Here is a 21092-nt window from a genome sequence, read left to right as displayed (position 1 = left end):
CTGACTTAGTCACCTACCATATATTTCAAATTAGGAGCGTTGAATTTTATTCCAGCAAACGTCACCGAAGCGTTACAAAATTGAACATTTTCAATTACACACCGGCACTAACTCGGACGCTTCTGTCCAATTTTCCAAGCGTACCATGGCAGCGCAGATGGCGGTAAATTCGGGTAACTATGTTTATTTCACAAAGTAACGCGCGTGTGGTCATTTGTAGCATTACATGTTAAATGTTAATATACAAATACGCGCGCGTATATTCACTTTTTAGTTGCTGTTTAGTCGTATTTCATACATTTTGACCACATGGTTCAGGATAAAGCGGTCAGGCTAACTTAGCCTAGCCTTGCCCCCAAAAAAAAAAAAAAAAAAAAAAAAATCAAACATTCAGCAAACATTGTTTACTGAATTAGTTTGTGGGAAAAAAAAAAACACATTTGCAACATAACTCACTTCCACACTAGAACTAAAGTCGTGGGGTTATTTCGCCTTTTTTTTTTGGATGTAACACATGTGAAGTGGATCAGCTGATTTATCGGCTGTTTACTTGGGAGGTAGAAGTGAAACTATCGGACATGTTTGGCTCCTGGTTTAAGATCGTGTAACAGTTAACGTCCAGGTTTAAACTGTAATAACGTTATATTCATTTGATGAAGAAATGACAACAGTTGCATTACTTATTACATTTTGAACAGGGTAATGTGTACATTTTAAAAGTCACCTTTTTTGTAATAATAATAATAATAATAATAATAATAACTGTTAGGAAGAGGTTCACGGTGTAAATATTTCACAGATGCAATTTCACTTTCATCAGACTTGTAAGAGACATTTAGGTCAGATTATCATGGATTAAGATTATTCATTGACAAAAAAAAGTGTTGTATTGGATACGCAAATGGACAATTATTACGTCATCTTCTGATCGCGATTATTTGAGTTGAGCACAATCATTTTTGCATAATTGTTAGAATTGGTTTTATTCATCTGGGTAAACAGCCAGAGGGGAAAAAAAAACAGTAATATAATATTTCCATCTCTATTTCCACATCGTTTTCCCCATTTTGAGGTCTGACTGGCGCCTTTTTAATGACTTCATCTCAGTGCGTCCACTTCTTCTGCTCGTGGTGTAAAGCCACGTAAATGGAGAATTAGTGTCTCAATAGTACATTGTTTATTTTGATTATTGGTACATTTTATTGTCAGTAATTTCCTTGTATATCTAAATTGTTATTTATGTCTTATCTGCCCTGTTTAGAAAGCCACAACGGCAAACAGAAATGTAATTTTTATTTACATGTTCAATGCCAATAAATGGCCTTCTTCATAAGGTATATGTGCATTATTAAACTATGATGTGGTTTATACTGTAATAATGGCATAAAATTAACCGTAAAAGACAATTGAATCGTTCTTTACAATTAGTTGTATGACTAATAATCGTCAACAATTCACAAAATGCTTGATCAATGCCAACAAAGTATGGTTGTAAGAAACTCGCACAAGAGCAGTGTTAGAAATATGTTGTGTGCACGTCTTATCTGATGAGCAAAGACGTCTGAAAGCCCATTTCCTCACTCAGGAGCCAGTCTGTGGGGGCCACTGAAAGAGTTATGGGAGACGGTGGATGGAGCTGTGTTGAGGAGACAGCCGGAGAGCGTCCACCTCCTGGACCTGCAGCTGAAGAAGCACAAACCGCACTTTCTGTCACTCTTCAAGAACCCGGTGAGCCACAACAAAACAGCTTTTGCAAACACCATCATTTCATATACAGGTGAGCCACAACAAAACAGCTTTTGCAAACACCATCATTTCATATATTCAAAAGTTTTTTTTTTTTTTTTCTTGTGCAGACAAACTAATGTGTTGATATACGTTGCGTGTTTTCTTAGATTTTAATGTCTGGTCCTCTCGTCGTTTTTAGCCAAAGAGTGCAGAGCAGAGAGACAAAGTGCGCAAAGCCAGCACAGAAGGCATCGCCATCCAAGGTCAGCAGGGGTCCCGGCTCCTTCCAGAACAGCTTCTGTCTGAGGCCTTCATCCTCAGTGACCTGTTTGATATTGGAGAGTTGGCAGCTTTGGAGCTGCTGCTGGCAGGTAAAGTGGACATGACTTATAAGCAAATCTGTAAAGAAAGTGACATTAAGATTTAACACAGGTAATTCTGCGATTGTACTTGTTTTTCTGCAGGTGAGCAACAGCAGCCCCACTTTCCAGGTCTGACACGAGGTCTAGTGGGCGTGTTACTCTACTGGGATGGAAAGCTTTGCATGGCCAACTCTCTGCGTACACTCATCCAGTCACGGCATGGCAAGACCTTCACCCTGGATCTCAGGTAATAATGTCATTATTAAAGGCTCACATGATGAGTATGTTATTGTCTTATGGTTCATTGTTTTATTTGTTTGTTTTTCTTTATTGCATACATACAGTAAGTTGACGCGTACTGTCATTTGTTTTGTCATTCAGTGAAGAGCTGGTGGCTTTGACAACACGTTTTACAGATGAGCTGATGAGCCAGGGTCTGACCAAACGCATCCTGACGTTAGTGTCAGAGATCAACGTGACGCGGGAGTTTGAGCGGCTGCAGAAGGAGCGTGGTTTGGGCAATGAAAAGCACAGGAAGGAGGTGGGATTTGGTCATTTGAAACATTTGTAGTCATACGGGAGCAGTGCAATGCCTTTCTGGTTGTAACTGAAGTAGAAACACGCAGTGAGGAATAGACAAATATGGACGTCTGATTTTCACTTCTGTCACCAGGTTTCTGACCTCATCAAAGAATGCCGACAGGCCCTGGCAGACAGCCTGTTTTCATGGACCTGCCAATCCCCCTTAACAAAAGATGACACCCTGGCTCTCATTGGCCATCTGGAGACGGTGACAGCTCTGGCTGACGGCTCACTGGACAGTGTGAACATGGCTCTAGTTATGGCGCTGCTCTACTGCTTGGATGTCAGCTTCATAGAGCAGGGGACCGAAGATAGAGAAGGCGAGTGCATGTTAAACCCCTGGAATGTCCACAAGTTAAACTGTCCAGTCACTTGTTACATTCAATATAAACGAAATGACTTTGTAAGTGGTAAACGACTGTGTATGTTGTGTTCCTCTAGATCTTCTCCAGTCACTGCCGCTGCTGACAGAGAGGCAGTATGTGTCCGCAGTGCACAGTCGTCTGATGGACAGCCAACCGTGGAAGCTTCCAGGGCTGCAGGCTGTGTGTCAGCTGGCCTGGGCTCTGTCTCTGAGAGTCCTCTCCCAGCTACCGCAGGGCTCTGGTAAGGCCTGTATTTCTTGGATCAGCATTAAATAAGTCTTCCTAACCATTTAATAAGGAATCATCAATTTAATGTATGTGTGTGTGTGTGTGTGTGTGTGTGTGTGTGTGTGTGTGTGTGTAGCCCTGGTTGAGTTCACTGAGGCAGATGAAGCTCTGGCTGACCAAGCTCTATTGGGAGACGTCTTCCTGTTTATGAAGGAGGGCATGCTGGGATGTGAGAGTTTTGCCCAGGAGGAGTTTTACATCCGCCGCCTCCATTCGCTCATCACAGACTTTATTGCACTGATGCCAATGAAGGTAAGAGAAGTTATTGGTGTCAACTTGCATTGAAGTTAAATATATTTTGTTTTGTGTTGGTATAATGTTGTGGTGTGAACTTATTAGAATTAGGCATTCTCTTATTAGTTATCGGTTTAGATTTTGTTTTTCTTTTGCGTCTTGATTAAAATATATGATTACCACCTTTTTGCTCTCTGCAGGTGAAACAGCTTCGTAACCGTGCCGATGAGGATGCCCGCCTGGTGCACATGTCGCTACAGATGGACAGTGAGCTTCCATCGTCCTTGCGCAAGGACTTGGAACATCTCATGATCTTGGTCAGTATTTTGTACAAACATATGACATCCGCTAACATCATCTTTTAGCCTGAGTTGAAAGGGTGGAACTTCTAATTTTACTGATAGCAGCTGATACTGGGCTGAAACTTTGGATTTAGTTCTTCACATTGGTGCTTTGTCTTGTCAGATAGGGGAGTTTTACAGTAAGGACCCGTTTGGGCTGGAGCTCGGTCTGGAGTTCTGGTGTCCCACAGAATCTCTGCAACACACCACACTGCAGGGGTCCTACCTGGGAATGGCCCTGCAAAGGCCTCCACACAAACAGGTGAGGGTCATGTTTTCAAGAGACAAGTTACATTAAAAAAAAAATCTCTTTCTCTTTTAGCAAAAATTCCCAAAATTTTAAGTTTGGCTCTCTGGAGGAAAAAAAAAAAGTCTTGCATACCTGATCCTTGCTGTCTTTTGAAAGATTTTTTTTTTTTTTCCCCCTGTTTTTTGATGCAGGTGGTTCTGTCCAAGTTTGTGCGTCAGATGGGAGACCTTCTGCCCCCCACCCTCTATATCCCGTATCTCCGTATGCTCAAAGGCCTGGCCAATGGTCCTCAGTGTGCTCACTACTGCTTCAGTCTGCTTAAAACCAATGGAGCTACACACAGTAAGATCCGATTGTTGCCATAACAGTTTTCAGGAATAATTTACTCTTATCAAAGATAACATATTTTCCAGTCTGATATCTCAAATTCAGACAGAGTTGGTGTGGAGTTTGGCCTTTGATTGATTACTAATCTGGAAGCCAAATTTCTACCATTAGAGTATCATCTTTTTGTGATATTTTGTTATTCAGCGTTAACTATGAAAATAATTAAATACAAACTTCCAATTTAGGTGATCTGAGCATTAACATGAAGAAGATTGAAATGAATAGCAGCTAACCTCTTGTACATACGTGCAGGTGACAACATCCAGGGAGTTTCAGGCGTTCCCGTGTCGTGGGAACATTTTTTTCACTCCCTCATGCTCTACCACGAGAACCTGCGGCGAGACTTTCCAAATCCAGACGCGGCACACTACCGCCACCCGCCACTCAGGGGCATCACCCAACGAGAGCTGGAAGGACTGACCTCTTTACTGCAGTTGCTCACCGCCATCATTACATGGGTATGGGACAACACACAGCAAGGATGCACCAAGGACGGAGGCCATGTCATATCTTTTCTGGTCAAAGGCAAGTGTATAATTTTTCTTCCCCCTCCCCCCCAGAGTGAAAATGCTCGACTGGCTCTGTGTGAGCATCCTCAGTGGACCCCGGTCGTAGTGATGTTGGGGTTGCTACAGTGCAGCGTTCCTCCCGTCCTGAAGGCGGAGCTCCTGCACTGCCTGGCAGCCTTTGGGAAGTCGCCAGAGATCGCTGCTTCACTCTGGCAGTCGCTGGAGTACACGCAGGTAGGACAGCAATTTTAATTGATGAAAATCTGTATTATTTTAAGAAGTGATCATCATCACTGAAAGTTTATTTAATGGCTATATAATACACCAATTTTGTCACTAGCAAGATATTACTAACAATGGTGGCAGCCCCACTGATTATAACATGCCCCCTTTAAAAAAAAAAAAAAGAACATTCGTTCTAGAGGAGAAGGATATAAAACCATTTTATACTAGTCTTGTTGGAAAAGTTGCCAGTAGATGTTATTATTGAAGTCAGGCTCCTGGAAGCAGTTAAAATCATTTTCTTTGGCAGTCAAAGCCTTCATTATTATTATTTTTTACCTGAAACATTTGTTATGTTCTGACAAGGTTCAGAGTTTTTATGCTTGCCTTGTCTTGTCAGGTAGTTTTATATCAGATTTTAAGTTTTTGAATTCCTTTTTCTTCTACCACAGATCCTTCAGACAGTGCGAGCCCCAGGACAGAGGCAAGCTGCAGGAATTGAGGTGAGTCTTTGCTGCTCAACCTAGTTTGAAACGTTCATATTTTTTTTCAGTCTCCCGGTTCTGTCCCTCTTTCATAATGGTTCATTAGTGCATAAAGCAGACAATTACACCACTTCGGGCTATTTTGTTTCAGAATTTGAGTGATGAAGGTTAAATTGAAATTGTGTTATCGGTAGACTGAAGTATCGTCAATCAGTGGGTTTCTAATTTTAAAATGATATGCTGTGGAAAAAAAAAGTAGCACCTTGCACAACACTGAACTGCAGGAGAGACTAAAAATGAACTTTAAAGATGTTGTCAGTGTGATAAACCTCCAGTTTAGTTATGTAACCTGTGAGGAGATGCACATTCGGCAAACTCTCTGAACTCTTTTCCTGCCTCTCAGGTCGAGCTGAATGAGATTGAGTCGAGCTGTGAGGAGTACCCGCTGACACGAGGCTTCTGTCATCTGATCAGCACGCTGGTCGAGAGCAGCCTGCCTGTTAATCTGGGGGCCGGCCTGCGTGTGCCAGGCTTTCAGCCCTACCTGAACTTCTTGCGTGACTCCGTGTTCCTCCCCTTCCCCACCCGAGCGTATCGTCGTCCAGCTGAGAAGGTAAAGTTCTCTCCTGGAGTTAAGGTGGAGACATCTAGCTGAAACATGCATGTATTCACTTTGTTTTTTGTTTTTGTTTTTTTGCCATCTCTCAGTGGGAGGTAGCCGATTCTGTCCTGGAGGTGTTCCACAAGCTGCTGCGGGACTACGAGCCCCAGCCGTCAGACTTTGTGCAGGAGATGGTGGAGCTGCAGGGCGAGCAGGTCCCGGCCCACAAGCCCCCCGGCCACAGCATCATGTTCCACCTGCTCAACGACTCGCCCATGCTGGCTCTCTGCCTCAGCCTGCTGGAGGAAGGTGTGCGCCAGCTGGACACATATGCACCCTTCCCTGGTGAGAGAATATATGCTGCTGCTGTCAGAGAAATGGAGATTTCACATGTGTGTGTGTGTCTGTGGTCATTCTGACAGCACTGTCCATCACGCCTCCCTTACAGGTAAGAAGCACCTGGAGTCAGCGGTGTTGCACTGCCTGTGCCTGTTGGACTTGGCTCTGCAGAAGGAAGTGGTGTTCATGGACCTGCTCAGGGAGAGCCAGGCCTCCCTGCTGGTTTCTCCCCTGGAGCAGCTCCTCCAGGGCGTCAGTCCTCAAACCCGAAGGGCCGATCACATCGTGAACATTGCCAGGTGAGATCACCCGGGTGTTTTTCAGTCAGTTCTTGTTTCAAATGTTAAACCTTGCTTTGAATCATGTGTCAAGTCATCAAACGACTCTTTGAAAGTCCGGTAGCTCAGGTTGAGAGTAACTTGGTGGTGAATCTTGTTTGTATCTTGCAGGTATCTGTACCACAGCAGCTCAAACCCAGAGGCCGCCTTCCAGAGTGCCAAGATCCTGCGTCGCATCGCCAACTACCCCAACATTCAGAACAGGCTGGTGGGAGATTTCACACACGACCAGGTATGCAAAATAGTTCTCTCATAATATTTTAGTATAGCTCATTCATAACTTTTTTTCCCTGAGAGATCATTTCAATCATAGACCAAACAGTAGCCTTTGTATTAAGTCAAACGTAAACTGAGCATTTGTTGTTGCTGTAAAATGTGTTGGTCCACTATACCAGTCTACGAATAATATACAGTAAAATGTGCATATCGGTGTGTAAAGCTAGCAGAACAAGTTGGCAACAGGCTGCAGGAAAGGTCAGGGTGTGCTTTTACTGGGTCTCTGCAAGTAAGCTTCACTGTAGTGTTGTGTGAAACTTTTTTAAAGAATTTCTCTCCGTCCTTCAGGCTGTGAGTGAAAAGCTTATGGCGGGGTTTGTGGAGTGTCTGGACAGTGAAGAGGCAGAGGAAGGAGCCGAGACGGGAGACGGTGAGACGGACATTCCTAGTCTTGTTGTCTGCGCAACATTTCACGAACCTTGAAGCTGTACCATCTTCATTAGATTTCAATTGAATTGCGTGAAAGACAAACCTGTGTAATAAAATCGTCACACTTAACCTCATCTTCCTCATTTCCATCAACCTGTTTACCGTCAGAATTAGAACCTCAAAAAAAGGTGTCAAGAATCCGACATGAAACCCAGATCCACATCCTGAACCTGCTCATCACCTCTCTGGAGCTGAAGACACCCAATCTGGCTTTTTATCTGTTGGGCTATGAAGTGAAGAAGCCTGTGTCCTTAACCAATCTCCAGGACCCAGGTGAGCCTCCGACTTTAGCAGCTGACATGCTGATTTTGGTGCATTTATGGGTCGAGTGGAAAAGGAGTCCGAGGAGGGTTGTCTCTCAGTGGGCTGCTTGTCTGTTCCAGGTGTGTTGGGTTGTCCACGTAGCTGCCTGCACGCCATCCTGAGTCTGCTGCAGAGAGGCACGGAGAGGAGATCAGGACCTGTACTCACCCAGCAGGCCCCACACCTGGCTGAGCTCTGCTACCAGGTAATACAAATACAAGCGAGTGGCACGGAGACCGGTCTCTGCTGTGAGAGATGTAGCACAGCTTTGCCCAGCAGGATGACCGTGTACTTGAATTCAGAACTTATCTTATTTGTACGTCTCGTTTCCTTCTTCTCTCAGGTGATCTACCAGCTGTGTACCTGCCCAGACACATCTGGACCCACCATGCGCTATTTGAGGACCAGCCAGGACTTCTTGTTTTCTCACCTGCAACACCTACCCTTCATCCTGCCGAGTAAGCTCAGAAGCCCCGCTGACCTCTTTCATTCAGAGAATAAAAGCATCAGATACAGACGGATGAAAAGCAGGAAATACGAAAGCACTACTACTATTATACATTTTTGTATCCTTGCTGAAAAGAAATAAAGGGTGTATGATAAAGCCATTTAATCTTTCGAAGCTATAATACGATATAAATGTATAAATAATTGATAAAAGTCAAATGACAGTAATTGTCTTTTCTTGTCATTACCTCAACTCTGCTTCTTTTTTTTTTTTTCTCCAGGTAACCAGATTGCCGCCCTCTCCCAGATGTCTTGGCTCATGAAAACAGCTGCAATCGAGCTGAGAGTGACCTCACTGAACCGCCAGCGTTCACATACACAACGCCTCGTCAGCCTCCTGCTGGACGACCAGCCGCACACTCAGCACGCCAGTATGTGACGTGTTGTTAAAGCTTCCTTTTCCCTGAACTCCTGGAGTGGATTCTGTAAAAATTCTTCCAATACACGACTGTTGCGCTGTTAAAGTTCTCCGTAACAGAGGAGTTCATGATACTGCAGCAAAATACACTTTCATATGTTTCATATGTTCAAATTGATGTGTGTAGTTTTCCCCATTTTTTTTTTTTTTAATGTTTGTCGGTTAAGGGAAATGTGTATCCGGTGTCATTCTCAATGGAAACTTAAACGGTCTGTAGTAATATTGAATGTATCTGATAATGTAAATCATTTTGTCTTTGTAGGTGATGGGGAAACGGGCATGGAAGAAGAGACCCGATCTGTCAGTGGTTTCCTGCATTTTGACACCGTTTCTAAAGGTTTGCGTCGTCCCATTCAATTTAAATATTGTCAGGAGGATACAGTTAACATTTAAATGCCTCTTTAGGCACTTGGTAATTAAATCATTCTTGTAAGCTGAAGATTCACAGCAGATTGTCTCTGGCTTTTCATCATCAGTGCGCAGGAAGTTGCTGAGTGTGCTGGACGCCATTGATTTCAGTCAGGATATGCCTGAGCTGCTGCAGCTGGACTTCTTTGAGCGCACTCAGATAGAGCAGGTGATCGCCAACTGTGAGCATGTCAACGAGCAAGGACACACCGTGTGCAACGTGAAGGTGGGTTCCTCCGCGGAACGTCATTTTCTCTTTCTCTGCTCCGTTGGTTCAAATACGTTTAGAGTTTGATCTTCCACTGATCCCCGTGTCATCGCTTGTTCGGTTCTCCCTCACAGCTGCTTCACAGAGTGCTGGTCGCTGAGGTTAATGCACTGCAAGGAATGGCAGCAATTGGACAGAGGCCCCTGTTAATGGAAGTAAGTGAACCGCAGATAATGGGACTCGCATTGTGTGTTGTAATTCTAGCAACACTTAATAGTTACACTGTGTTTTTGTGTGTGGAAATATCGAAAGAGGAACCTTTGTAACAGATTGTTATTTATATCAAAAAAACTAACTTGTAGGTTTGAACACTTCAAATCCTCTTTTTGTGTTTATAACGATAATATGGTATTTCCTCTCACTATAAGATTGAGTCTTTTTGGAGATTAAAGCCTTCGCAAAAATGTTTGGCGTATTCTCATTTGCGTCCGTGGATTTATTCTCGTAGGAGGTGAACTCCATCCTGCAGCAAGTGGTGGAACGTAACCGCGTCCGCCGGAGTCTGAGTGCAAAGCGACATGCTCTGCAGTCCTGGAGGAGCCTGGTGGAGACGCTGCTGATCGCCTGCCCAGCCGATCTCATACCTGCTGATGACAGGCAGCTCATCATCAGAGACCTCCTGCTGGACCTGCATGACAAGGTCAGTGTGGATGTGTGGCACAAGGTGGAACGGTACAAATAATATCACCTCGTAAGCATAGTAAGGAATATCTTCTACGGTGTTATGGCTTTTGTTCTGAGCTCATTACATATGTACTGAAGTAGTGAAGTTGTTGTAGTCGCTAAATTAAAATGTTACTGTGCATCGTCTAGGTCTTATCCGAGGATGCAGCGGGAGAACTGATGCCCATTGTTGCCGGGGCCGTCTTCACTCTGACAGCCCACCTCAGCCAATCAGTGCTGTCCGAGCAGCAGCAGGGGGTGGGATTAGAAGCATCCTCCGGCTTTGCCTCCATCGCCAACTCTGCCCTGCACCTGATCCTCCGCAAACTGCTGGACTTCATCCTTTGTACTGGTTAGTGTTTACTTAAAACCCCTCTAACTCATAAACCCATATTTCTTTCATGGGATGTATTTCCTGTATAAACTTTGGCCAGAATAGATTCTATAATGTCTTTCAACACTTTAAGGAGGTGGATACCAGCGTCTGCGTGCTCACCTGTATGGCTCCCTGCTCTACTACCTGCAAATCGCCCAGAAACCTGAAGAACCAGACACTCTGCAGACAGGTACAACAAAGAAACAATCATGCATTTTGTGTTTTGTGACAAATGTCTTTTTCTATCATTTCAAAGGAACAGTGTACAGATTTGATCTGATCATCTGAATAAATCTCTTTGCACTTGCAGCAGGGAAAGCAATGTGGGAGCGTCTCACAGCCCCTGAAGATGGTTTCTCCAAACTGCAGAGAGAGAACCTTGCTATCATCGAGAGCTATGGGAAGGCCCTCATGGAGGTTGTGTGTAAGGACGCCTGCGACGGCCATGAAATTACCAGGGTAAGATCCAAACCGCACACTTCCTAGCAGAATGTGTGCTTAGTCTGCACGTTTCTCCCTCATATTAAAGTTTTCGTGGCGTTTTTTGCCCCCAATTCTGACTGTATTCCTTCTGTAATACTTGCATATAATGTTTAATTTTGTGTAGCAGTATATGCATTATTTCTCCATTGGGTTCTATTAATCACACAGTTAAGACAAACCTTTGTGCTGTATGTTTATTTATTTATTTTTACTCCCTCTCTTCTCTCCCTCTCCCGTCAGATGCTGGCGCTGGCGGTGCTGGATCGTATCCTCTCAATAGACCGTCAGAACCAGTGGCTGGTGTACGTCTGCAACAGTGGCTACCTGCGCTCATTAGTGGAGAGCCTGAGGCAGGACGACGCTGCCCTGCAGAGTCTGCTCACACCACAGCCGCCCCTCCTCAAACCACTCTACATCTACGAGAGCAAGATGGTGAGCAGGTCATTACGTCTCAAAGACTTGACGCAGACAGCGGTGTATGTTTACAGCCTCTTGTAAGTTCAGGATTACGAAGGTACGAGCTCCGCTGTGTGTCTTCAGGCTCTGCTGACTCGTGTGGCCAAGACCGGCCAGGGAGCTGTGGAGCTGCTGCGCTGTGGGCTGGTGGCACAGCTGATCGAGTGCCAGGTGTTTGACATGGTGCCTGACAGTGATGCACACAGGTACGGATGTGGCGATGCAACACAGCCAGCAGAGGGAAGAGAGAGAGAGAGAGGGAGGGGAGAGAGGGAAGGAGGGAGAGAGATTTTCACCAAATTCCTGCACTCAGCCTTGACTTCTGAAGTGATTTTTCACAAATGAATAAAAAGCATGAACAATATACTGTGATTAACAATTCTGCTCTAAACTTACATAATTCAAATTGTCTTAATTACAGATAGGAAAAAAAAAAGTCAGTTGTATAATTTTGGTGGAGAAGGTCACCAACTTGTTCCTCAAGGCAAATTTCATGTCCTTTTTACGCCAACTACCGTAAGGGTTGTTGTTCACTTGTTCTGATAAGCTTTTTTCTTTAAGTGTTTATTTTTTAAGTCTATATATTTTTATATCCGTATCTTTGTGTCTGTTTCCCTTTTGACCGCAGGGTGATGAGAGACCCATCAGGCTTCATCCCAAGTCCCATTGACCGCTACAGGCAGATTCTCTTACCAACCTTGAGGCTCTTTCAGGTGATCTTGACATCTACCTCCATAAATCACCAGCAGGGGGCAGCACAGGTAAGCGCCAAAGGTCTTTTATCTTTGAGCCATTTAAAAAAATATATTTTTAGGATTACATTTTAACCATTAAAAGCCCAAATATTGTCATGAGTTTATTCTGTCAGTAAAGGCTGTCTAGTTCCTGTACTGGCTTTGTTGATCTGTGCTGTGTTTAAATGGTTCATATTGTTATAAACTGTGTGCGTAGGTTCTCCAGTGGCTGATAGTCCACGCAGACACCATTCAATCCCTGTTGCGCTGTCAGGAGCTCAGTATGGGAGCGCTGCAGGAACTCTCTCTGCTTACTGGCATCATCAGTAAAACAGCTCTGCCAGGTACAAACATAACCCATGTTTCACCGGTTCTATTCCGCAAACCACAACATTACACGACAGTGACTCGGTGAATGGTGCTCATGTACCGTGTGGTCTCTCAGGGGCCCTTGAGATGGGTGGAGAAGTCAACAGCGCCGTTCTCATGGAGTTCCAGGGTCACATTAACAGATTCCAGGTTCGACGATTTCCTCTCATCTTGTCCACCATCAAGCCTGCTTCTGTATTCCCGCTAATTGCACGTACTTTTCATTGCGGGAACTGCTCCGTTGATAATGCATCTCGTTTTTTGCTTTCTTTCTTTTTTTTTTTTTAGCGCCTGTGTTTGTCTCTGCTCGGCCGTCTGGCGGGAAGCGAGCGGGAGAGGTTGTTAAAGCAGGCCGAGATCTCCGCGCCCGGAGACTCGGCGGAAAGACGAGAGGAGATGGAGGTTGCCATGCAACAGGTCCGAAAATAGAGATATCACCTGTGTTCAAAATGCCCCTACATTTTAAGCGCTGCAAAAGCTCGAGTGGACGCTGGGTACACGGGTTTGAAATGACCCTGAAATATCTGTGGAACGTGTTTATCCGTAGCTGTGATTATTCATCGGTTCTGCATTGTCAGTCAAGCTGAACCGTGCTGTCCTCTGTCCCTAGGTGTGTGCCAACATCATGGAGTACTGCCAAACCCTCCTGCTGCAGAGCTCAGCCCAGGCTCAGTTCAGCATCTGCCTCTTCAGCCCGTCCGGCAGCGAGCCAGCTGGCAGAGACGGAGGACGCACAGGTCAGTGATATTCTAGCCTTACTTAAAAAAATAAAAAAGAGGAAAAAGGATTTGACTCGAGTCACTGTTCAACAAGCCGGGGTTTCACCTTGTGATTGTATTGGTCCTCCTCCGTTTGTGAAATGTCTAAAAAGCGTTCTAGAAATCCAGAATCTCTCGAGGCCCTTCGAGCTTCTTATTTTCAGAAGCGCTCCCACAAATACGAGACTAAACTGTGGCTCTTATTTTGTTTCAGATCTCACATCCACTCTGCCATCAATGGCTTACTCGCGGGTCCCCAGCCTGGGTCTGGTCCTGTACCTGCTGAAGAACAGCGCTGCAGACTTCTTCCGCTTCCACCAAAGTCACAGGCAGAGCCTGGGCAAGCTGCAGAGCCTGGACCAGCTGCCCCCCGAGGAGCTCAAGGAGGTAACGAAGGACGAACACGTTCATTCACTCGTCGTCATTCACGGGCTCATTAGCGTCTCGGGGTCAGTTTTAGCCAACGAAATTCCACCTTATTACATTTTTGTTGCGTTTTAAGCCCGTCGTGTGTCGGTACCTTGTTTGACTTCAGTTGTAAGCGCAGACGTGTTCTCTGTAGTTGTGCCAGGGCCTGGTGTCGGGCCCAGGAGGCGTGGAGAAAATCTCATCAGTCCAGAGGAGCTTGCTGGCCAAGAGACGCCTGGTCCAGCTGATCAACAACAGAGCCAAGCTGCTGGCCCTGTGCTCCTGTATCCTTTCACCCTCATAGGCACAATTGTAGTTACAAGATTAACAGCAATGAATTAAAATCTGTTTTGGGGGCATTTTCAGCACACCAGAATAAAAACAACAACAACAACAACAACAACAACTCTCTCACACTTAAACAAGTGTGTGGCTTCATGCTTTCTTTCTTTCTTTCCTTTGACTGCATTAAAAGGGGTGAGAGCTGAAATGTAGAAAATCCCACATCGTAGGTTTTCTGTGAGATGCCTTGACCTGCCTCTTCTCTCAGATGTTATCGAGACCTGCTTGTTTGTGTTGTGGCGCCACCTGGAGTACTACCTGCTGCATTGTACCCCCACCGACCCCAAGGACTCCCTGCTGCCTGGAGCCAGTTTATACAGATCACGCCTCACGGACGGTGAGAAAATACGATACACCAGCCAAGAATGAGACCAGAGAGTTCTGTTTTTGATTGGTCGGTGAAAGCAGAGCTCACATAATAATAATAATAATAATATTATTATTATTATTAATAATATTAATAATAATAAATAAGTCTTCAGGCGTAGTTGGATCTGTTTCTCTTCTCTGATGATCAAATGTTGGCATGTTTTGTGTATTTCATTTGCTCCAGACTCGTTTGGCGGGTTGCAGGCGAGCGGAGGCCGCGGACTCGGCCTGTCCAGAGTCAGCCAGCAAGACCTCGACCTGGTAAGAAACGACTGCTGAACTCGCTGCATGTTTTGAGGGAACACATCTGATGTTTGGCCAAGCTCGCGTTCAAATTATGAACAAGTTGCGTCGTCGTTGATACGTTTTATTTGTGCGTCTCAACCTCCGCCGCAGCTGAAAAGCGACATGGGCGCAGGATTCGGAGAAGCCCTGCAGAGGAAGCTGCTGGAGGTGGAGGGCTCGTACAGCCAGGTCCGCTCTCGCTACACCTTCATCCAGGCCCTCGTCCGCAGGATCCGCGGCCTCCTCCGACAGCCAAAGAGCTGAGACGGAAAACTTCCAAGGACTCCGAAATTCAGTCCGTTTGCTTTTTCAGGCAAACGCCACTCCTTCCTACTGACCTGGTGCAACTCTTCTCCGAAGCATAGTGGGATTTCTTTTTCTTTTTTCTTCTTTTTTTTTTTTTTTTTTTTTTTTTAACATGCCGTGCACTTTGTGTGACGGATTGTGTTAACTTGCGCCGTGCAAGGAGCAGACTTGCAGAACAACAATTTTTTTCATGTTCAAACGAATTTGATATTCTTTTGTTTTGTCTGATAACAAATTTTTTTTGGTTTCCTTTTGTGAAAATAAACATTTTCTAAATCTGTTAATTAAACTGTCTAGTTCACAAATTTGCGGCACCATAAACCACCTAAACGACGGCGATAATTAGCGGAGTTTAATTTTGTTGGTAATTGCAAATTGGAGTCACTGTCTGCTGCCTCATCTTCGGTGGCGTACACACAGTCTGCATCAAAAGTGCTTGTTCATTCTCTCGACAGCGACATTTTCACTTCGCCGATACTTAATCGTTCTTGCGTGACACTTTTTTTTTTTTTCCACACAAACTTTTACTGCGTCTCTTATCACCAGAGCGTCGGCCACTGGTAATAAACAGGAACTTCACTTGTGCACGTGCACGTCCGAGTTAGCTCTTTTCGTCGAGAGAAGCAAAACAAGGAACCAAAAGAAGACGCTGTGAAAGTAGCATCACGATAACTCACAGAAGTGTCTGACTCGTTTCACACACCGTGATATAAACTGCAGACTTGAGTCCTTCTGGCACCAAACAAGCTAAATCCACATACAATCATTTAATCTCACTTTATTTTCTTTGAAGGTACACTTTTTTTTTTTTTTTTTTTTAAGACCATAAAGTGCGTAGATTCTCAAACCTTTGGAAGAGGGGATGAGAGGACACGTAAAAATCTGTTTATACATTCAGATCTAACAAGACAGAAGTTTTGTGCTCTTGTTTTTTTTATTTGAATACTGAGGACGGGGGGGCGGGGGGGGGAGAGAGGAAGAAGAGTTCAGAGAGGTTGAGACTCAGGTGAGCACCAGCATTGAGCACAGGGGGGAATGAACACAGTCACTGTGGAAAATATAGGCACATTCCCCCCCTAGTGACAGTCCACCCAGTTCTGTGGCTGGTCGCTGTGACACGTTTCATGTTAGTTGGAAAAAAACAAAACAAAAACATCTCAGGAAAAAAAAAAAAAAATTGGATCTACCTAATGCACTTCTTAGTTGACAACGAGGGGACAAATTTTGTGCTACGCTTTAACAGCTCATGCTCGTCATACTCTATAAATTACTTTAAATAATAAAATTAATTACAGCATTAAAAATACTTTTACATTTGTCGCACCAGCTCGCCATGACTGATTGTGCTGCATTTGCATCTAAACGGGAAACTCTGCCACACGAGGATAATGATGACCCCCTCCCCCCCCGCCCGTCTCACTTCCGGTGAACTGAGGTGTATGACCGTCCTCTAGGTAAACAATCATCAACAGATGTCCCATATTAGAATACGTGATTGCAACGTGCCATTTCATTACAAACAGCAGTGTGCAGGCCGTAGGGTTGGGCAACGTTGATGGCCTGCCTATATATATATATATATATATACATATATATATATATTTTTTTACCCTTTTAAAGGCACAATCAACAAATTTTACACAAATATTAGTTTACTTGTCTTGGAGAGAACGTCTCAACCTGTGAAAGCAACTATGAAGCCTTGAGTGACCCTGATAGTTTCATGGTGACGTTCTCAGGGTTTTCTGGAATTAGGGGTTTGATTTGCAAAATGAGTTCCTTTAGCTTATGAGAAAACACACGTTACGTTACAGGTTTTTACTAACGTGCCTCCAGAGTCTGTTGATAACTTTCACTGACGGATGAGAGACGGGACCATCATTATCCAACCTACATGATCATTCTTACAGTTTTGAAACCATCTTCTCGAGCAAAGAAAAGGGAGAATACTGTAAATACTTTATATCGTACTTAGATGTTTTTCTATTTTATAGAAACAAAGTTTGACTAATTTCTGTACATAAAAACACAGCTGCTCCTTTTTGGAAAAAAAAACAACAACAAAAACAAACCCAAACATTTATACTGTACAGGTAGACAGAATTCCAGCACCAGCAGACTTCGTTCGGACTGCCCGTCTACTTCCAGTCACATCCACAACGGGGCCGCCGTGCAAGTCTGGTCGTCCACTGGCACAATGTCTGGTTTCGAGCTGTCCTTAACTGTGCCTGTTTGAGGGAAGTTGATGTATCCTGAGGCCTCCCCCACCCCCCCCCCCTCCACCCCCCTCTGCTCTAGTGTTGATTGTACCGGAAATGTCCGTTAGTAATCCAGCACGGCTCTAGCAGTGAGTCTTGCAGAAGAAAATCCAGGCATAAACAGGAAAGATGGAAGGAAAGGCAGCTTATCCAGCACTCGTTCTTCCATTCGGATTCGAGGACAGGATGGAGAGTGTGTTTGTACTTTGTGCATGCGGCACACATCCCATCTTTTCTCAATGAATCCAACAGCAATTTGTTTTGTAGAAAGCACGCCTCTATGTGCTATCAGTGCTGGCCTCCGGTGTGTTGTTGTTGTCCAACATGTTGGCGTTGCTGCCGTTGGTGTGAGCGCGTTCTGGCACGTCTCCCGTCACCGCCACTCGGATCACTTTCAGCCAGCGCTGCTTGAGCTCCTCGTTTTCAGCAGCGAAGTTGTGGACGGACTTGGACTGGGTGAGGCGGAAGGTGGTCGGAGGGTCTGTGGGTCGGGCGTCCTCCACAGAATAACCCAGCAGGGGGATGGTGCACTGGGCCTTCACGTCCTGGGAGAGAGGGAAGAGAAGAGGATTTGATGGCTGCGGACGACCAAACGAATCAACGCATCCGGTGGCATTTGTGCTGCATGTTCTCGTCGCTTTACCAGTGGAGCTCCGTAGAGGTAGAGCACGAGACACTCGTTCTCCGGGATGACGCACCAAACCCTCTGGCAGGGTTTGCTCTTCTCGGAGTACTGCAGGAAGCCGCACATGATGCTGCTGTCTGCGAACCGAGCCGCCTCGATCTGCGCGGCGAAGACGGGACGCAAATCAGCACGAGAATAACTTGGTGAGATGACATTTTCTCTTTATTTCCATTCAGAACATTGTAATTGGTACGCAGGGGAATTTACACTGAGTTGACAGTTTATTAGGTACGCCTAACTAAAACTAATGCGGTCGAACAAAACAGTCCTGCAATTCATTCTTCTTTGTTGGGAGTTTTTTTTTTTTTTTTTTTAATTTTTTTTTTTTTTTTAGGAAGCTGCAGATTGTTGTGCTGTTCAATTGTACTGCATGATAGAGAGGTGTTTTGTGTTATTGGACCTACACTCACTGATATGAACAATCTGTAACGTATTTCATACGTAGCGGAGAGATAGTCTTTTCACTCAGAGAACCAAGGTTACCATGTAACCACATGTTATATTAGAGGACGTTAGTTTAATCGAGGTGTACCTAATTAACTGCCAACTGAGATTACAGGCGTGTATTCAAACGTCACCTCAAGAATGCCCTTCTTCTTGCCCTCGGCTACCCCCTCTCCCTTCAGGATGGAGTAGCAGTCTCTGCACACTTTGTTCACCTTGTGCCCGTCGTATTCAAGCGCCACTTTGTTGTCTGAGCATTTCCAGCAAACCACCTGCAAGAAATAGAAACAACCTCCATCGGTCTGCCAGGTAATATCGCAATGTTAAAATGTCGATTTTTCTTTTCTTTAAAAAAAAAAAAAATCATAACAGACTTATGACAGAAGATCTTTTACTTAAGTAAAAATACTGATAACACAGAGTACTTTAAGTTACAACTACAACTCCTGTATTTCAAATGATCAAAAGTATGTCAACTTGACCAAGTAAATGTACTTTTAATACTAAAGGTAAAAGTACTCACGGCACACAAAATTATCCCTGTAACTGATGTAAATAAATCATTATTTTTGTAAAGTAACTGAAGCTGAATGTAAAAAGTATACATTTAATTTCAATATAAAATGTAGTTTGGAAGTACGTGACTAAAAATGAAATACACAAGTAAATTACAAGTACCGTTTGTCTGACAGTGCTGCTCGTCGTCATTAAGACGTTCCAGTCAGTAAAATAAGCGTTTATGTGTGCCTTAAACGGCTCTCCGTGTATTTAAAATTGCACTCATGAGGCTTAGCCCCGCTGCTGCTCTCTCACCCACCCACTGTATAGGCATTATGCATGGCACGACAACATCGGGATTACTTACATGGCCGCAAGCTCTGCAGTGGTGTCTCCGCCGTGTCAGAGCATTGAAAGGCTCCCTACACTTCATACACATTGTCACTTCATTGTCACGGATCCAGCGAGGAGCACGCTTCCCCAGCTCGGCTTTCTGCATTCGGATAAAAAAAACAAACAAACAAAAAAACCAGACTCAGTATGGTAGAAATGTGCCAGGAGTTTCACCGTTTACATTTTTGATGCAAACACTGACCGACACTTCCTCCACGTCTTTCTGTGCATTCTTGAATGACTCATTCTTTTGCTGGAAGATGCCAATGGTCTCCTGGAAAGCCTAGAAATGAAGAAAAGCAACATCAAATGTGGGTGTCATTCAAAATCAGATCCAAAAGACATCATAAAATAGGAAAACAATCAACTATTGTGATTGTACTTTATGTACCTTAATCCAGCCTGCCTTGTCCTGCTCTGAGCTGAGGACAAAGACAGAAAAAATCATTAGAACAGTGAAAGTGTAAAACCATCGCTTCCTGCTCCTTTTATAACCCAAAGACAAACCGACATGGCCGTTCGCTGTGGTCAGAGAGTTTATTTAGAGATTTACAGGTTTTAAAAATGAACTGGGTGTGCTCATTTAGGTGCTGTTCATTATACATGACATTATATGGTATGTAGGGCCAATTACATATAATTATATACATTAATGTGGGGGGAGTTGAGATGTTTTTGCACTTTTTTTCTTTTTTAAATAGGTTTTAAAATAAAACTTCTGCAGTTACTCGAGAAAAAAAAGTACCTGGCCTGGAGCTCCAGTGTCCTCTCCTTCCCCGACACCTGGAAGGTGTGAGGGTAGTCCTCGTTGGTCGTCTCCAAGACCTTCAAGCCGTCGATGCCGATCCGCGTCCTCACAGTGTACTTCGTCCCTCCCAGGCTGAATTTGGGCACGCAGTACAGCAGCATGTTGTTGAACTGGGAGGAAAAGAAAACGGTTGAGCCACGCGAACATGCGAGATGGAAGGATCAGCGCCACTCTATTATCTGTTTTGCTTCCCGTCCAAAGGGTGCCGCCTGAAACTCTGCAGGTAACCTGAATGACGCAGCCGGGACTCATTGGGCCTGCAGCTAATGAGAAACAGCCACAATGTAATCACATCATCCGGCAATCTCCGTAATTGAGAGATCCGTTCATGCGCCCCTCGTGAATCCTCACACGGAGAAGTTCCTCCTATGAAATGATTCACTTGTCTCAATTGGCTGGTGCGGACCGATAAATCCCGCCTCAGCATATTTCCCTGCAGTGTCCTTCGTCAGACAAGAAGAACATGGTCGTCAGTCTCTCTCACCAGGAAGAGGTAGCGCTCCATGGCCGAGGTGTTCCTGGCCGCCAGCTTCAGGATGTGGCCCTCTTTGATGAACTCGTTAGAGGGATTAACGATGTCCTCCTCCTCACCCAGCATCTCGTAGATCTCCATCAGCTTCTTTAGATTCTCCTGAACGATGAAGAAGATATGTATTTTAGTCAGACGGGAAAGCGTTCAGCTAGGATTCGGCATCAGGAATCGAAGGAAATCAGCTTTTTTACTCACAGATTTTCTTATGGCGCTGTTGGAGTGAGTGGCTGCTGTGGCGATGATTTCTAACGATTCTGGAAAATAAAAGGATTTTCCATTATATGC

General features: G+C 44.6%; 2 protein-coding genes across 4 annotated transcripts in view; one reads left to right on the top strand and one right to left on the bottom strand.

Moving 5' to 3' along the window:
* The first annotated feature begins 107 nt into the window (after nt 1-107).
* On the top strand, nt 108-15795 carry nup205 (nucleoporin 205). The gene is made up of 42 exons (XM_069705318.1): nt 108-173; nt 1586-1728; nt 1928-2099; nt 2193-2337; nt 2472-2631; nt 2764-2992; nt 3114-3278; nt 3402-3577; nt 3760-3876; nt 4025-4162; nt 4342-4492; nt 4790-4995; nt 5098-5280; nt 5721-5771; nt 6157-6366; nt 6462-6699; nt 6803-6992; nt 7143-7263; nt 7596-7677; nt 7845-8009; nt 8120-8244; nt 8383-8497; nt 8768-8917; nt 9227-9301; nt 9441-9598; nt 9715-9795; nt 10089-10280; nt 10454-10655; nt 10771-10869; nt 10990-11138; nt 11403-11594; nt 11703-11824; nt 12247-12379; nt 12570-12696; nt 12798-12871; nt 13010-13138; nt 13332-13458; nt 13694-13866; nt 14042-14171; nt 14438-14566; nt 14783-14859; nt 14995-15795. Exons 1-42 carry the CDS (start codon nt 146-148, stop codon nt 15145-15147), a joined length of 5982 nt encoding a protein of 1993 aa, XP_069561419.1. The 5' UTR covers nt 108-145; the 3' UTR covers nt 15148-15795.
* Nucleotides 15796-15801: 6 nt separating this feature from the next.
* Nucleotides 15802-21092, bottom strand: part of fgd4a (FYVE, RhoGEF and PH domain containing 4a) — a 50190-nt gene continuing 44899 nt past the window's right edge. For all 3 annotated transcript variants that reach the window (XM_069705322.1, XM_069705321.1, XM_069705319.1), the window contains exons 10-18: nt 21003-21061; nt 20760-20906; nt 20213-20385; nt 19859-19889; nt 19670-19750; nt 19442-19567; nt 18711-18848; nt 18091-18231; nt 15802-17992 (exon numbers count right to left, since the gene is read on the bottom strand). In XM_069705322.1, the coding sequence (XP_069561423.1) occupies nt 17726-17992; nt 18091-18231; nt 18711-18848; nt 19442-19567; nt 19670-19750; nt 19859-19889; nt 20213-20385; nt 20760-20906; nt 21003-21061 (1163 nt within the window). In that variant the 3' untranslated portion in view covers nt 15802-17725. The remainder of the gene's footprint in view (nt 17993-18090; nt 18232-18710; nt 18849-19441; nt 19568-19669; nt 19751-19858; nt 19890-20212; nt 20386-20759; nt 20907-21002; nt 21062-21092) is intronic.

This window comes from Brachyistius frenatus, unplaced genomic scaffold (assembly GCF_029030835.1).
Source record: "Brachyistius frenatus isolate BFR_SWC_R1_liver_20210118 unplaced genomic scaffold, ASM2903083v1 Contig_55, whole genome shotgun sequence".
NCBI lineage: Eukaryota > Metazoa > Chordata > Actinopteri > Embiotocidae > Brachyistius > Brachyistius frenatus.
The sequence above is the reverse complement of the archived record's forward strand: the minus strand, read 5'-3'. Positions and strand labels throughout refer to the sequence as shown.

Excerpts from the sequence above, each read along its gene's own strand:
- nup205 (XM_069705318.1), top strand. The coding sequence starts at position 146 with ATGGCAGCGCAGATGGCGGTAAATTCGG. Across the intron at positions 2,100-2,192 it reads TTTGGAGCTGCTGCTGGCAG|GTGAGCAACAGCAGCCCCAC; the intron begins GTAAAGTGGACA and ends GTTTTTCTGCAG. Across the intron at positions 6,993-7,142 it reads CACATCGTGAACATTGCCAG|GTATCTGTACCACAGCAGCT; the intron begins GTGAGATCACCC and ends TGTATCTTGCAG.